The sequence below is a fragment of the Taurulus bubalis genome (genome assembly GCF_910589615.1).
Source record: "Taurulus bubalis genome assembly, chromosome: 5".
NCBI classification, from domain to species: Eukaryota; Metazoa; Chordata; class Actinopteri; order Perciformes; family Cottidae; genus Taurulus; species Taurulus bubalis.
This window is the reverse complement of record NC_136593.1, coordinates 8,320,434-8,336,677: the sequence shown is the minus strand read 5'-3', so window position 1 is coordinate 8,336,677 and position 16,244 is coordinate 8,320,434. Positions and strand designations below refer to the sequence as shown.

The 16,244-nt window shown below is 41.5% G+C and overlaps 1 protein-coding gene across 1 annotated transcript; it reads right to left on the bottom strand.

Annotated features, from left to right (window-relative positions):
- Nucleotides 1-337: 337 nt before the first annotated feature.
- On the bottom strand, nucleotides 338-6,589 carry cyp24a1 (cytochrome P450, family 24, subfamily A, polypeptide 1). The gene is made up of 12 exons (XM_079218545.1): nucleotides 6,142-6,589; nucleotides 5,807-5,997; nucleotides 5,619-5,712; nucleotides 5,441-5,534; nucleotides 4,943-5,034; nucleotides 4,533-4,644; nucleotides 3,478-3,623; nucleotides 2,809-2,975; nucleotides 1,942-2,020; nucleotides 1,479-1,676; nucleotides 1,248-1,359; nucleotides 338-679 (listed from the first exon to the last, which is right to left on the bottom strand). Exons 1-11 carry the CDS (start codon nucleotides 6,397-6,399, stop codon nucleotides 1,249-1,251), a joined length of 1,542 nt encoding a protein of 513 aa, XP_079074671.1. The 5' UTR covers nucleotides 6,400-6,589; the 3' UTR covers nucleotides 338-679; nucleotide 1,248.
- Nucleotides 6,590-16,244: the final 9,655 nt, after the last annotated feature.

The following is a 16,244-nucleotide window of genomic DNA, read 5'->3' as shown; positions in this document are numbered from 1 at the left end:
CTTCATCTGGAAAGGATTTAGATTTATTTCATGTCAAAATGTACAGATTAGTTAGCATGAACCTGTAATGATTCTAATCCAATGTTGGACCAAGATCTGAAGAAAATCGCTTGTTTAAGTAACAGAGCTAAATAAATATTTTAAAAGCTTAGCTAAGTAGTATGGCTAAATATGAATGCATGTTTCTCTTTTTTTTATTAAGCTGTAAAGACTCCAAATCACCCAAAGACTTTAATACCAATTCTTGTTTTTCAAAATGAAAGACAGACGTGGCTTATATTTATGAATGTTTTTATTTCAGTGAATAAAATATGTCTCTAAATAAAACAATGTACAATATTATAATGGCACTTTATATACACAATGACAAATATACATATGCATGAATATATATAAGTATTAAACAAGAACAAGAAATAGTTAGACATTTACATACACAGCTGCCTTGGTACAACATTCAATTTGAACATGACAACTGGTATTTTGGTCAGTCATTATCAGTCATAAGAAATAGTTTTAAATAAGTTTGAGGTATTTGTGGCATGATTACATGTATAATAATGTCTACATATTTGTTCTATTTACAGAGCAGCAATACAGGGAGTCGCTGGACCATCAGGGCCTCGGCAACAGAGGTATCATCTTTCTGTCACTACGTCCACAAGAGTTGAATAGGGAGCTGAGGGAAAGAATAAATAAGGAATTAGTGTGAATGCCACAGTGTTGAGAAAGCTAAATTAAAGTAACATAAGACTTAAAGTTGGAGTTTGACATTGTGGATTAAACGTGGATTCACTGTCTGGTTTTGAGTGAGATAAGAACATTTATATCACTCATATCTGTTCAGTAAATATAAAGCTACTGTCAGTTAGCTTAGCTTAACACAAAGACTGGAAACAGGTAGCCTGGCTCTGTTCAATATGTAGCTCACTAATAAACACATTATATATCGTCTGATACACGTAGAAAACAATAATATGCTGTTTAACAGGGCATACTTATATTTGGTTGCTTACCGGAGTATCTGTTGTTTGAAAACCAGTAATAATGTTTTAATTTGTGAGCTTTAGTGGTGCTGCATTTGACAGACCCGGGCTACTGGTTTCCCCATGTTTCCAGTCTCTGTGCTAAGCTAAGCTGACAGGCTTTAGCTTCATATTTAATGAACAGATGAGAGTTGGATCAATCTTCTTGTCTAACTCTTTTTAAAGCAAACATTGTAGATCTAAGTAGAGACACCTCCTTACCTCATCGCTTAATGAAAGCAACGGGAAGTTCTCTGCTGGGGACTAAAAGTCCTGAATGGATCACGTCGAGCGGCTCATTATCTGTTGCCACGATCTCATAGTCTCTCACCAGCTGTAAGAAACACAAGCAGAGTTGGATTTGATAAATCGATTTAAAGCTCCGAGAACAATCCGCCTGATTGTCCGAACTGAACTGAATTATGAACCGAACGGAACGTTGTGTGATCTTACCCAGCACATAGCCAGATGTAGCTGCAGCTCCGCCAGCCGGCGGCCGATGCACATCCTCTTTCCGATGCCGAAGGGAACGTAGGCGAAGGGGTTGATGGTGTTGTTCTCCCGCAGCCAGCGCTCAGGTTTGAACCGCTTCCCATCGTCAAAGTATTCCTCGTTGGAGCCCAGTGCATGGCTGTTTATCATTAAAACGGTCTGTAAATGAAGGAAAATCACAATTAAAGCATTGGTACATTATTAGTAGGATTTTCAGTTGCTCGCTAAAGATAAATGAAATAGATAGTACAGTAGATTGCAAGAGTACAGTAGTGTTACTGTAAATCTGATCATGTCATGCAGTTTGCAGAGTTGCACAAACTTAAACATTTGCTGCATTTAGACTTTGTACAGTATGTGAGCGTCTTTTTTGTAACACGCTTCATCAGTCAATATGTATGTTAACAAGAACTAAGCCACTTACCCCTTTGGGAATGGCATAATCTCCCAACACAGTGTCTTTGTCCAGAGTCCTGCTGGTGAAAGGGACTGATGGCGATAACCTGTAAGAATTTGAAGGAAAAGAGAAAAAAAGCGCATGAGAATATGTCCTCAGTGACGCTATGGCAAAGCATAACACACATATCTAAGCTCTTTAACGGGAGTTAAACATACTTCTGATGTTTTTCACAGTGTAAAATGATGTGAGATATAATCTCCCGTCAGGGGTCATATGGCCATGGCGTTAGCCTTGAAAAACATGTTTGGCAACTTGGGACCGCACGAGAAGAACTGTAAAGAAACCTGTGTTAAGGGTTATGTAATGACTTGAACATGACCGTGGGGTTTAAGATGAGACCACACTGGTTGTCACCAGTCTTGCCTGCGTATCCCATGTAATGGAGGCAGTCATGTGTGTGATGTTTTCACCTTAATCTCCGTGGTAACCCACTGAGAAATCATGATGCAGCCAGTGAGTCTGATAGGAAATTAATCGGTGGATGTCATGACATGTTACATTGGTAAATGTACTGACCAGTGGACATTGTTAACGCATTACTGTATTTATATTTTTGCAGCCTTTGTCTTCAGAAGGCTCATGCTGTTGCCTTTGCTGTTTTTATGGTGTCTTCTGTCTGAATAATTTATATGTAACATATCGCCAAAGAATTGCAATAGAAAATTAGCCAGCTGGCTAACACATAATGTGTTGTGTCCTTATAAATAGATAAATCAAAATAGTTGGACATATACCGCCAATGGAAGTCACTGCAGTGTGTTGCCTGCTTATCATTTCTCATAATGTGATTGTAGTAGCTTTTTTGTAGCGACCCTGTCCCTTGTACTGTACCTCATGGACTCCTTGAGGCAGGCCTTGAGGTAGGGCATGCTCTTGATGTGCTCTCCACATGGGTCCTGGTCGGGAGCAACCACCGCTTTAATCTCCGCCAGCAACTTATTCTGGGCGTCAGGGTTACGGGACAGGTTGAAGATAGCCCACAGCATACTGTTGGCGGTCTGAGAAACGTAAGCACAACGAGAGAGAGAGAGAGAAAGAGGGAGAAGGAGAGGGGAGATGTCACTTATTGAGGCAGCTACTCTTAGTGCATTCCTCAGTGGGGTCCTGAAGGGAGCTGAGGAATGTTTGGGGTCCCTATAGGGATCTTCAGTCACATCCACATGGCATACATTTTCCGCTTTAGAAGCACTGTAACTGCAGCACCTGTTTGTTTTTAGAGGTTGAGCAGGAAAATAGGCGAAAGGGGCCTATTAAAAGGTTAATCCGCGTCTTTAACCATATGGCTTCTGCTCTACCGCCATGTGATCTATTTTTCTTTAAGATAATTCAAATTTAAGAGTATTCAAACTCGACAACAACACATCTGTAAAGTTCCGAGACTCCATCGTGCACAGTTCCAAAAGGAGAGTGGTCTCCATCTTCTCATTTAACTCGTTCGCAAAATATCACACTATTTCTTTCAATGAAATATGTTTCTTTGAAGTACAAAAAGTTGCTCACTGTCTCAACTCCTCCGATTTGCAGCTCTGTGATGGCGGCGTACAGCTCCTTCTTGGAGAGACTGCTCTGGTGTAAGATGTCACCGATTAAGTCATCCGGATCTCTGACGTCGTTCTTCGTCAGCCTCTTGTCGATGTAGACTTTGGCTGAGGAAACAGGAAATAGTAAAGATGTAAAGATGTCTCATAGGGATTTGGTGCAATTCAGTGTTACGTTCCATTGCTCATTTCTACACGTTACCAGGGCTCCTCTTTGTCGGTGCACTTAGTTTGGAAAGCCATGACAATATGACAAATACATACAGTTTTCTGTGATACTGACAATAAATAATATCACATTTTTAACTGATGCGCCTACACTGAGGAATCTGATCGTTTGGCTTGTTTGGAGCTGAATAAGACCTTGTGCTGAGACAATAAATTGATATATTGATTGAGTAAAAATGCCAAATATTTGCCAGTCCAGCTTCTCCAACATGAGGATTTGCTTGTTTTTACATCACTGTAAAAAGTATCTTTCTTTATTTTTCTTTTTTCGACAGGAGGTCGGACAGAACGAGACATTTCAAGCCGTCGTGTCGGTAAATGTTTGTGCTATTTTCTGAAATGGTTGAATACTATTATGTGTCCAATGTTGTTGTTTGTAATTCGGATCAAGTTGGGTTTCTTTGAGTTTTCCTTTTCCCTGTAGGACTCATGCATCGGATTGTGTGTTTGGGCATGTTTTTATCTATAATAGGGGCACCCAAGAGGGCACTTTACAGGCCCTTCAGCATCACGGTCTTCCTCCGCCTCCCTCTCCCCTCCCACCTAGGGCTACAACAAATATTAGGCAGATATCTCCCTCTTAGGTCACACGGTTTACTATGACTCTGGCTGCCGTTTACTCAGAGTGCCAAGTACACAAAAAACACTAAGGCACTCAGTTCAACACCCCCCTTCCCTCCCTCCTGTCCTCACTATCTCTCCTCTGCCTATAACTGAGCTCAAGCTGTGCTGCAACTTTGTGAAATGAGAGTTATCGGTTCTGTAATATTCATTTGTGTGTGTTATTACCTGTGCTGAAGATGCGGTCCCACGCCGTCGTGTGGTCCTGCCACGTTTTGGTGTTGAGTCTCTTGTGAAGCTCCACCGGTGTGACCATCATCATGCCAAACGTGCTCATCATCTACACAGACAGACAAAGAGGACGGGGTGTTTTAAATATAATCATCTCACTTTGATGCAGCTATGTTATCAAGATCTTCTGTTGTTTCTTGCATCCTTTGCCCTGTGAGACCATATGAGTCTTATCACCTCCTGACTGTGAATGATACTGGTTTGACCCAGTATGTCAAATCCCAGTGACTAGCTGACCTCACCAGCTGAGCTCCGCTTGAGAGGAGCCGGACAAACTACGATGTTTCTACTGGCTCATCGTATCACCGATCGTCCCAACGAGTGGACCAAACCACAGGCGTACTCACTGTTTTCACGGCAGTGATGAAGTTCATGGCTTCCTCGTTGACTTTCTCCTGCAGAAGACCAAACCTCTTGTCGTAGAGAACGAGGCAGATGGCTGAATGACAAAGAAAAGCAAAGATTGAGACTCAGAACCTCACTGTTTTCACGGCAGTCTTCAAAATAATTTGATATCTCTATTGACTTTTAGATATAACAAATTATCTACTGGTCTTCATGCCATGTTATTTGACCTGTTATTTGACCATGTTATTTGACCTGTATCATAAAGGTCAAATAACATGGCATGTCTAACTGCTATTATGAATACAGCCAAATGCATTGGGTCAACATAATGACTTATATGAAAGCAAAAAGTATGTTTTTGATTTGATTTTCATCCCTTTTTTCCACTTTTTTTGCACAGTTGATGGACAAACAATATCAAGACAATAATCACTACTTGATAATTAAATTATCCACGTGTAGCACAAATGATTAATGTATAAAATAGTTGAACTTACTCTCAAACGACCATTTATTCAGCTCGAAGTACAAGTCCTCAATCTTCCCACTGACGTTTATTTGTCCAATTCTGCCAACGAAGTCCAACAACACCTGCATTTACGGAGAACAGCTGTCAGGCATCGATCATAAATACGAGTATGAACACCACGTCCGATATTTTCAGTGTCTTCTTACCTCATTTATTTTGCGATCGAGCTTCACCACCTCGGTTGGTTTCATGAGCTTCTGCTGAAAAGCGCTCCTCACTCTCTGCCAGTCTTTCCCCTCCCTGCAAATAAATACACCACCGGCTTTTAAAACAACTGTGACTAAATTTCAACGTGAAGCTGCGCCTTTCTATATGAATAAACACGTGTACTTACAGAATGAGGAGCCCGTACGCCTCGTCTCTCAGGTCTCTGTACGCGGTCCAGGGTTTGATCTCCAGTCTCTGAGGGTAATTTCCCTCCTTCCGATAGAGCGCCTCCAGCAAGCAAGGTGCGCCGATGTGCACCGACTCAAAGGAGCCCAGCTTCATCCGGAAGATCTTGCCGAATTTCTTATGATAATCAACCTAAGATAAGTTGAAAGAGTCATTCGTCAAAGTCATTCAATTTAAATATGCAACGTCGTTTCTATTCGTAAAAAAACAAAAACATTTTGCTGAGGAAACAATTTAACACAAATTATATTAAAAACGTTATTAATGTTACTGTACCAGCGCCTCGTGTTGTCTTGTCAGACCTCCTTTCCGGAGGAGTTGCACCAGACTCCCGACGATCGGCCAGTTGGTGGGTCCGGGGATCGCGTCCAGGCTGCGCGCTCTGGAGGCAGCGTGCGGGCAGCGCGCAACCTCCACAGCATCCTTCTCCTCCAGGACGCACACCGAGGATGTGGGCTTGAAGTGCTGCAGCCCCACGGACTTCTTCTTCAGAAACTCGACAATCTGAGGAACCTTTTGGATTTGCGACCTCATCTTCAAACGTGTAGATTTAAAGAAAGAAAAAGAAAAAACGGAATAGTTTAATGTTCAATCACAGCTCTTCTTCTTCTTCTTCTTCTTCTTCTTCTTCTTCTTCTTCTTCTTCTTCTTCTTCTTCTTCTTCTTCTTCTTCTTCTTCTTCTTCTAATTCTTCTTCTTCTAATTCTTCTTCTTCTTCTTCTTTTATCTTGGGGAGTTTCTCGTTTCTTAGAAGTGTCACACCTTACCACGACATATATATACACTGAGAGTGTTTATTCCTGCCGTGCACTGAACCAATCAGCGACCGGTCCTGCATGGTGTGGCCGTCGAGCCCACCATTCATTTATCCACGTTGGGAGGGCATGACCCCAGATAGACCGAGGAAGTCCACCCCTCCCCCGCCCCCACCCCTCCCCTTAATAAATAAACACACGGGCCACATCAGAGGTGACGCGGTTCGCTTGAACCGCGTTTAAGAGCGACCCGCAATTGGAAGAAACGAAACTTTGGCAGAGCAAATACTACTGCCACACTTCTGCACCGTGGACAAATATTTGACAGATTGCAGCCTCTGTGTGTGTGTGTGTGTGTGTGTGTGTGTGTGTGTGTGTGTGTGTGTGTGTGTGTGTGTGTGTGTGCGTGCGTGCGTGCGTGCGTGCGTGTGTGTGGGTAGCTCCCTCACAGGTTCAGTGATTACAATTGGTTTCTAGATGTGGCCGCTTAAAATACAATCTAATTGGCAAATGTGAAGCTATCTTATACATAAGTGCATGTAAAGCAAGCAGGAAGAGAATCTAAATAGAAAACCCTAATTTGATGAATTTTGTTAATCAGCTTTTTTATACCAGCTCTGTGAGTCAATGGGTTTATCTGCAGAGAAAAACACCTCCTGATATCTGACCCTCTCGCCCCCATACACTCAGTCACATACTCACTCACTCGCTCACTACACACTGCATAACTTGAATAACACGTGCAGGGGCCCTGTGTTGTAAAAGTGCTCATTCACAGACTCTCTGGTGGCATGTGAACAACCTTGAACCTTGACTGAAGGAGAGCCTCTCCAGGTGTGACACACACACACTCACATCAATCACCTCCATTTTGTTTGTTTAATACGTACAGTAACTTCCCTCGGTTTCTGTATTGCTAAAACAACAAAACAAGATATAACGTATTGATTAATGAGCTTTCAAACTGCTGATAAACACATTTTGTTACTTTTAGACAGATTGAGGCTAGCTGTTTTCCCAATTCCAGTCTTTATGCTAAGCTAAGCTAACTGGCTGCCGGCGGTTGTGATATATACTGAACAGACATGAGAATGGTGATGATTTTTTCATCTTCCCGAAATGACAAAGCATTCTTTTAGTGTTGCACCTCTAAAAAGTTGGCCTCCATATAGGTTTGACCAAAATTGATGAGGCAGAGGAGGAAATACCCAGACTATTAGTCTGTATACGACTCAAGGGCTTTGTTGATGAACCCGACTGTAGCTTGAAGAAACTGTTCTTGTGGCGTGAGGTCTTGGTCCTGATGGACCGCAGGCTCCTGCCAGAGGGAAGGGACTCCAACAGTTTGTGTCCAGGGGGAGAGCCGTCGGCTACAATCTTACCTGCCTTCAGGGTCTTGGAGGCGAACAAGTCATGGAGGGGCAGATTGCAGCCAATCACCCTCTCAGCAGAGTGAATGATACGCTGCCACTGCCGAGGACAAGGGCAGGCTACGTCAAAAGAACATTGGCACATTTGTACTAGTTTATAGATTGATAGATTATCAATTAATTCAGAAAATATTTTGCAAAGAATTAAATTAATAGTTATAATAGCTTTATATCATTGAAACAACCAGCTAAATAAAATATATGGCATATAAGTATATTACTCACAAAGCTGAAATGTCAATGGAAATATTTGATATTATACCAAAGCAAGCATACATTTAGAACCAAATGCAGAATAAAATAATAACATTTTAATTCGTGAACATGTCATATTGAGAGAAAATGTCAGTTCTCTTGGGTTTATTACTTTAACAGCAGCATGTTGTTGAGAAAGACTTTATCTTTAACACAAAGTAACACTGTGTCACTGACAGCTGGCACTGTGCAAGTCAGAGAAAACATGTTTTCTCGGGATGTTCTCTTGTGGGCAAATAGTCCTACGCAATACCCTGTCTGACCTCGTGGAATAAGTGACTAAGGAGGTTTTTACCGTAATAAATGTATAATTGAAAGATGTGTGTTTGTGCTACTGGTTCATCAATGATTATCTGTCACACTACGTTTTTTGTAATGTCATGTTAAATGCCTTAAGATAAATAGCTGAAATATACGGAGCATCTCTATTGTTTTCAGTGCGTATGCAACTACGGTTTTTAAGGAAATTGACAGCAAATTTTCTTTTGCGGAAGAAAAACAAAATGCATTGTGCAGAAAAAAACCCAATTAAATTAGCAGATTTTTCCATCTAATTTGTTGAGGGCACAGGAGCATATAACACACAAAAGAGACTGATCGTATCAACATCAAAATATGAAATAACAACACCTAAAATGACCCATTGGCATCACAAAAGAAAGTAAAACTACAAGATTGAAAACACTATCAAAATACTATTGTGTGTTTCAAACATGAAAAGGGAAATATTACAATTTTTTTACGTCAGATTTGTCTTTTTCCGATAAACATCTCTAGTGTTAAACATATCTTTGTCTTTGGTGGTGACAGTAGGATTAGTTTGAAATGAAACCAAACCCTCCTGATTTGACTGAACAACTGAACCCCTCATTCTTGAACCACTGAAACATTTTTATCATCTCCGTTTTTCAGATATCACCTTGATCACGGTTGTGTCTTAATTTTCTGACACTTAACCAGTGGGGGCATTCTTTAGTTGGGACATCAGCAGGCAGAGAGATAAGTCATGAACTGAGATATGGGACAGCTGACCTGCTCGGGCAAGTAGTTGAGTCATCAGCACACAGAGCAGGCAAACCTGATGACTCAAACTGTCCAAATTGACTGACAGGTCAGTGAGTTCGGCTATTGGGTTTGAAGTGGAGGCTGATCCGTATACGCATGCAAAGGAGAAACACAGGCACGCATGCACACAAAGATGCACATTCATATATGTGAAGACCACCATGCTGCTGAAAAAATTAATAATGCAGAGGCCACATAGGAGATTACAACAGAGCATGAGTGGAGTTATGCATGAGCACCCCACCACTATATCCTCCACCCTCGAGCCGCGTGTTTTGCCCCCCCACATCTCTTCCCGCTGCACGTGCAGCCGCGAGGCTCTCACAGAGTTGACAGATGGCAAATAGCGGCGACAGTGCAGGCAATAGATTTCCAGTCTCTGCGTTAAACAACTTCGAACTGTCATTCACAGTTTTTTCAATGCGACCCGATTCGTTGCACATTCTGTGTGGCCTTGATTGAGCATTAACATTCTTGACATCGAGCCAATGCAAATGTCATGAAACGTAAAGATTTGTCACATGAACAACAAGGGTTTTATTTATTTAATGGGTCTCACGAAAGCTTATAGATTATTGACTTTGGCCAGAAAGGAGGTCATTCCTATTGATAGAAATGATGTGGAAGGTCCAGAGCTAGTAAGGAAGGAGATCTCCGTGAACTTGCTGAACTCCTCCTATGCACACTGAGGCTGCTGTTGCCTCAGTGTTTGGGGCAGGATTCCCTGGATGGGGAAGGGCCTCCCTTCCTCCTCTCTGACAGCAACAAGCTGAAGGAATGGAAAGTGTTTTAGTAGAAGTGAGGCCCTTCCTTGCGAAGGGGAAATATCAATAGGCAACAACAAAGTAATAAATCAGAGTGTCCAAATGATGTCACAGTAAAAAGGGTCCTCACAACCACCATCATTGTTGCTCCCCCAAAATGCACACTTTTATCAGTGTATTGTTCCTTTTGAAGAGATTAGTCAGTTGAGGTAGGGGTGACTGAGGTGAACTGCTGCTATAGTTCACTGAGAGAGTACAGTTAACAAAGTTCTTTGAACTAAGTGAACTACGTGACCTGGAAAACTCACGGTAGCACTCCATGGAAAATTAGGACAGCATCGTTGACTCTACTAATGAACAGAATGAATTTTAGCTATGATTAGGATAATATCTATGCAATTACATCATTAAGAAGCTACCTTTGTCTGTCCTCTGGTCCGTTTGATTGATCATCTGGCTTCTTGTGATTTAAAACATACATTCAGACCTCCCATAGACATACTCCTGTCTTTAGAAATATAATGTAGCCAGCAGGAGAGAAGACCTTCACAGTAATTCGGAGTGACTGGCCCACAGAACAGACTGAAATATCACTTATTAGATGGATTGGCCATTACATTTTGGACAATACATTACAGCCAGTCAGAGGAGGAGTCCTACTGGGATTCATGATCAACTGACCTTTTCTTGAACACCATCACTAGGTGAACGTTTTCATTTATCCAGTGAAATATCTCAACATTTACGAGATGGATTGGCACAAACTTTGGTCCAGACTTCTATGGCACCCAAGATGATATGTGCTAATAACTTTGGTGATCCTCTGTCTAAATGTTCAGAGCACTACACTGAGGTTGACATTTACGGCTTTGGTGTTGGATGGATTGCCATGAAATTTGGCAAAAAAATGTAATTTCCCCTTGAGAAGAACTGAAATATCTTTGATCATCATTTGTAAGCCTTTCATCTAGAGCCATCATTAGGTCAAAATTCAAGTTTTCCCAATATTTATGACCAAATGCCTGCAAAACTCATGATTTAAGGCTTATTATAACAACTATTTGCACGTTAATGTGTTGAACTGAGATCATTATACCTGCTAAACATCTGCATAGTAGCTTTGTCATTGTTAGCGTGTAAGCATGCTGACGTTAGCATTTAGCTAAAAGCACTGCTGCTGTGAGCCTACATGGCTGCAGACGTTTAGTCTTGTTTGAAGATAGCTGATGTCAATCATCACTCAATCTTCACTAGAACGTATTTGGCCAGTTGTACCGTGAAATCTGAAAAATTGATCCACACATAAAGGAGCATCCCAATTGATATGTTTGGGTTAAAAAACAAAAAAATGTGTGTGCTTTTAATGTCAAAGTTTGATGTCCAGTAGGTACAGTATATGTATTATATTTTCAGAGAGAAAGTGGTTCATTCACACTCTGAGATATTGAGAGGTCAAAGAATATCTTACCCATGTTAGCAGGTATTGTGATCTCCTATGTCATTGATGTACTGTATGGGCTGCCCTACTTTTTGATTACATGGAGCCAATAGGTTAACAGGTTCGATCCTCTGTAGCACGTAAAGGCCGGTTAGTGAAGGAGTGCAGCAAGTGCAGGAATATTTGACGAGTTCAATGAAGTTACAATGACACACTTTTGTGTGACGTTTATTATTGTCTCCACCAGTAGATAGTGAGATTGTGGGATTGTGTGTGTGTGTGTGTGTGTGTGTGTGTGTGTGTGTGTGTGTGTGTGTGTGTGTGTGTGTGTGTGTGTGTGTGTGTGAGTGTTTGCATGCATGTGTCTGTCCACGGCTAATCTTGCGTACTGCAGCACCTGACGATATATAATATTTTGGACACTCATTCATCGCTACATGCTCAAGGGCCTCTTGTAGTTGCAGTGGCTCACACATTCTCAAAATATGTTTTATTTTCTGTTTTATAGAGACATATATCTTAACTGGTCCACGGCCGGTAGAGGCCGCAAGTGGTCACACTGGTGACTGCGTTGTCGCTGCTTAAATGCTGCAGCCACAGACACAAGCTATTTTATGCATTTTTTATTGGGAATCAACCTCACGTTTACAACAAGACCTGAACAACAGACCTGAAGCCTCAATGAAAGCTTCAAGTCGTGGTTAGGCCAATGCAGACACATAGATTGCAATGACAGCGTATCTGTTGTGCTAGACGTGCAAGTGAAAAACACACTTGCAGTCTAGACGGGGTGTTAGCCAATTGTGGACAGGTCCAAACTGCCCATCGGCAGCTCCTGGAACATTTCTGGTGGCCTGGGCCTGCTGAGTGCCTGCTGAGTGCCAGGCCAGTGTAAAAAATGCAATATGTAATGGAGGAATCAAAGTGTATACAACACAAGGAACTAGTCATTCAGAACTGTAGACCTCTTGCTTTAACTTGATGGTATAATCTCTGCCTATGGTCACTGATTGGTTGCACATGCATCTACAAAAGCAGGAGGACAGTGAACAGAACAAATATATCTTATAACAGTATGTTTTATTGTGTTAGATTCCCTTTCCGGAATGATGTTCCCAGTCCGGCCCTGATTGTGTGTTTTGTATTTGTTCCATCAACAATGGTTGTTGCAGACACACCTGAGCACTGAGTTCACATCTGTAGTTGAAGATGTTTTCTACTGGTATTGTCAACAATACGACCAAATCAGAAAAGTCATATTTCTTTTAATGACAGCTCCATATGCAGCAATAATGAATAAATATGTCATAGCGGTAGCTATGTCACCATCGCTTCTATGACCCCAAATCAACTTTGTTGATTACATCGTTGCCATACTCTGGTACACTTTGGCCTCTCCACTGACCTGAGCCTCAGAGGTAAGTTTGTCAACGTTTTGACCCCCAGATACAGTGTTCCCCCATGGCCTCATCAACTCATCGCCCTGCCTCTGTTATCTTATCATTATAAACAGGAGCTCTTTGGTGGATGTCATCATGCGCCGATGTCCTGTCAGCCTGCCTGCTGGTGGGCATTCAAAGGTGCTGATAGGTTTACACAACAACAATTCAGCTCATATTGCCTCATTTGAGCTTCACGGTGGTTTGTGACCAAAGAAACCATCCTTCAGCAAAACAACACACCTATAAAAGCTCCTCAAACTACATGTTCTGTAGTTGAGTCCTCATTGAAGGCAAAATAAAGTGAATTTAACTGTATGTGATTTAATCAAGGAGTGATACGAATGAGAAACAAACACTTAGATAGAGATGCAAAAGTGGCCTGAAAACTTTTTTACAGCCACATCCTCAAAGTGTCTGTAGCTTTGTTGACAGCAGGTCTGATATAACTTGGCAGAGTGGATCTTGATATTAATGCAGGATGTATTATACGCTCCTTGAACAGAGCCAACGTCCTCCTTCTTTGTAGCAGTTGTTTGGATTTGGGAAGTCAACCGAGCTCTTCTTAATCCTAATTACAAGGTTTTGTTGGCTTACCGTAAATTCCTGTGAAGACAGAAGTTTATTCTGAAAGGGTACTTTGAATGTAAGACGTGGAAACTGACAGCTTCTCTGCCACATCCAAAACTGACGCTAGAGGGGTACGAAGAGCATCAAAGTTTGTTGCCTAAACCCAACTTTGGACGTTTTCCCGGCAACAAGGTTGCCTAAAATGGCACACAAAAAGCCTAAAATGCATTATTAAGTACAGTACTCATACTTTGTTGGGGAATAGAGACTGCAGTTTTGGCCACACACATAATGCTGCAGATCCCACATAATAGTTGGTGCTCGGGCAAGATATTCTTTGAGTTTTTTCAATCTCAGTGCAAATAGTGAACAAGTCAAGTTCTGATTTAAGTCAGGAAACATGTTGCTATATGAATGACAACCGAGCAAAAACCAGCCATGATATGTGGCTGAAAACACCATGTGCTAATTCTGTCAAACTCAGAGTCATCTTTAGACACATGGCCGTTTGGTAGTTTTCAATATGTGATTGATTATGGTTGGTTTGTACTGGGTATTCATTTCTATTACAAAGCCTCGATGCCAAATTACCTTTCTGTACATATAGTGTACATACAAATAAGCTGAACTGACGGGAACACTTCAGATACTGTACATGATGCTCCTCCACGGTCTTTGCACCAAAAGGAGCAGCGATGGAGTACCCACTTCATGGTTCTTTAGTTAGAGTGAGTGTGAACAGATATCGTGTCAAGCGTAAGAACATAACACCTCCTGGCTAGATAACAGTGTTGTTTACTACAGAGTGACGGACAGTCCTTCACATCTGTTACAACAGTAACCAGAGCTCTGGCTTGCAGAACATAGCCCTTGACGGAAATGTTATGCGTTCATTCTTGCATGACATGTGGCATGTGTTACTTCTCATTCATAAAGAGAGAGTGAGCAAATAGGGGAGCCTCAAAGGAGGCTTTTCAGGAACGAGCAAAGAGATGTGAACACACCCTGCCACTCACCGGGTTCAAAACATTCCTGAGCGTACTGTAACAATATCAGGTTTCATTGGGAGTAGAACTACATCGCTCAATGACGTATTAAACACAAGGAGAGAAACTCAGAAATGGAGATGAAAATCATCAAAACAAGCGTGTTGAGACACTGTTGCTCAAACTAAACTCCCTCTTGGTGGCAAAGTGTGTGTGTGTGTGTGTGTGTGTGTGTGTGTGTGTGTGTGTGTGTGTGTGTGTGTGTGTGTGTGTGTGTGTGTGTGTGTGTGTTATTGTGTGCCAGTGGTGTTCACATGTAGGCGAAGAGGAACAAGTTATTACAACTACCTTTTCCACTGTAGAAATTAGTTGCACAAGCCATGTTTTGATCACTCTCCACCCAGAAAGCAACAACATATCCATACTTGTTCATTGCGTCTGCAATAAATGATGTCAACATGCATTTCCATCTGATCAAACCACCCAGAACGGTGGCGAGTAATTACGGAGGCAGACTGTTACGAAATCACTTGAGAAAGATTCTCCTTTGATTTGAGTGTGACGGGTCTATGACTGGTTCTTGCCAATGATTTTAGTCACAACTGCTTGCATCTGAAGTTCTTTATCTATAAAATACCGGAAGCCATCAGCAGAAGGAATGTGTGTGTTGCATCTGCCTTTCCAGATGTTGCTTGGGCGCCAACGAGGCGAGAGCCAGTATTGGTAGTTATAGCCTACTTTATTTAGTCATGCTAGTGCCGTAGCTCTGTGGGTGGCATCGCCGGTCTGTTGGTCGTAATATCTCAACAACTGCTGGATGGATTGCCATGAAATTTGGTGCAGACATTTATGATGTCTAGAACATGTATGCTACTGAGTTCAGTGCCAGCAGCATGTTTAAATGTGTGGTTTTAAGTGTAATATCTCGACTGTTGGATTGTTTGGCATGAAATTTGGTTCTGACTTTTACGTTGCCCTCAAGATATCATGATCATTTGATCATCCCTTGACTTTCTATCCAGCGACATCATCAGGTCAAACTTATAAACCAATAATTTTGTTTCTGACCAAATCAATCTGCAAAACTAATAATATGCATTCCCATCAGCCTCTGTCTTTAATTAACTCTAATTAGCAAATGTTAGGATGTGAACACACTAAATGGAGATGGTGAACATGGTAAATGTACCTGCTCAACATTAACGTGTTAGCATTGCCTTTGTTGGCTTGTTAGCATGGTGACGTAAGCGTTTATTTACAGCCTGACAGAGACACTCTTAAGTCTTGTCAACGTTGGCATTATCAGATTTAGTTTAACTTAAGTACAATGAAATGAGTTACAGTGATATTGGAGGGTTATACGTATGTATACCGAGTGTTTATGTGCAGTAGCTATGACAAACAAAAGTGTTCTGTTCTGTGCAAACATTTAGGATTATAAATGCTGTTGCAGTATTGACAATAACACTATAAAGTCAAACTATTCTTTGCTTTTCCTAGAGTTATCTAGCTTTCTCAAAGGAAAAGTTGGATGTTTTGGAAAATACCCTTGTTTGCTTTTTTACTAAGAATGGGAAGATGGATACCACTCTCGCGTCTGCAAAGGGAGCTACAGCCAGCAGCCGGTTAGCTTAGCTTAGCAAAAAGACTGGAAACCGGGGGGTAAACAGATAGCCT

Excerpts from the sequence above, each read along its gene's own strand:
- cyp24a1 (XM_079218545.1), bottom strand. The coding sequence starts at position 6,399 with ATGAGGTCGCAAATCCAAAAGGTTCCTCAGATTGTCGAGTTTCTGAAG. Across the intron at positions 5,535-5,618 it reads TCGATCGCAAAATAAATGAG|GTGTTGTTGGACTTCGTTGG; the intron begins GTAAGAAGACAC and ends CCGTAAATGCAG. Across the intron at positions 1,677-1,941 it reads ATTATGCCATTCCCAAAGGG|ACCGTTTTAATGATAAACAG; the intron begins GTAAGTGGCTTA and ends CTTCATTTACAG.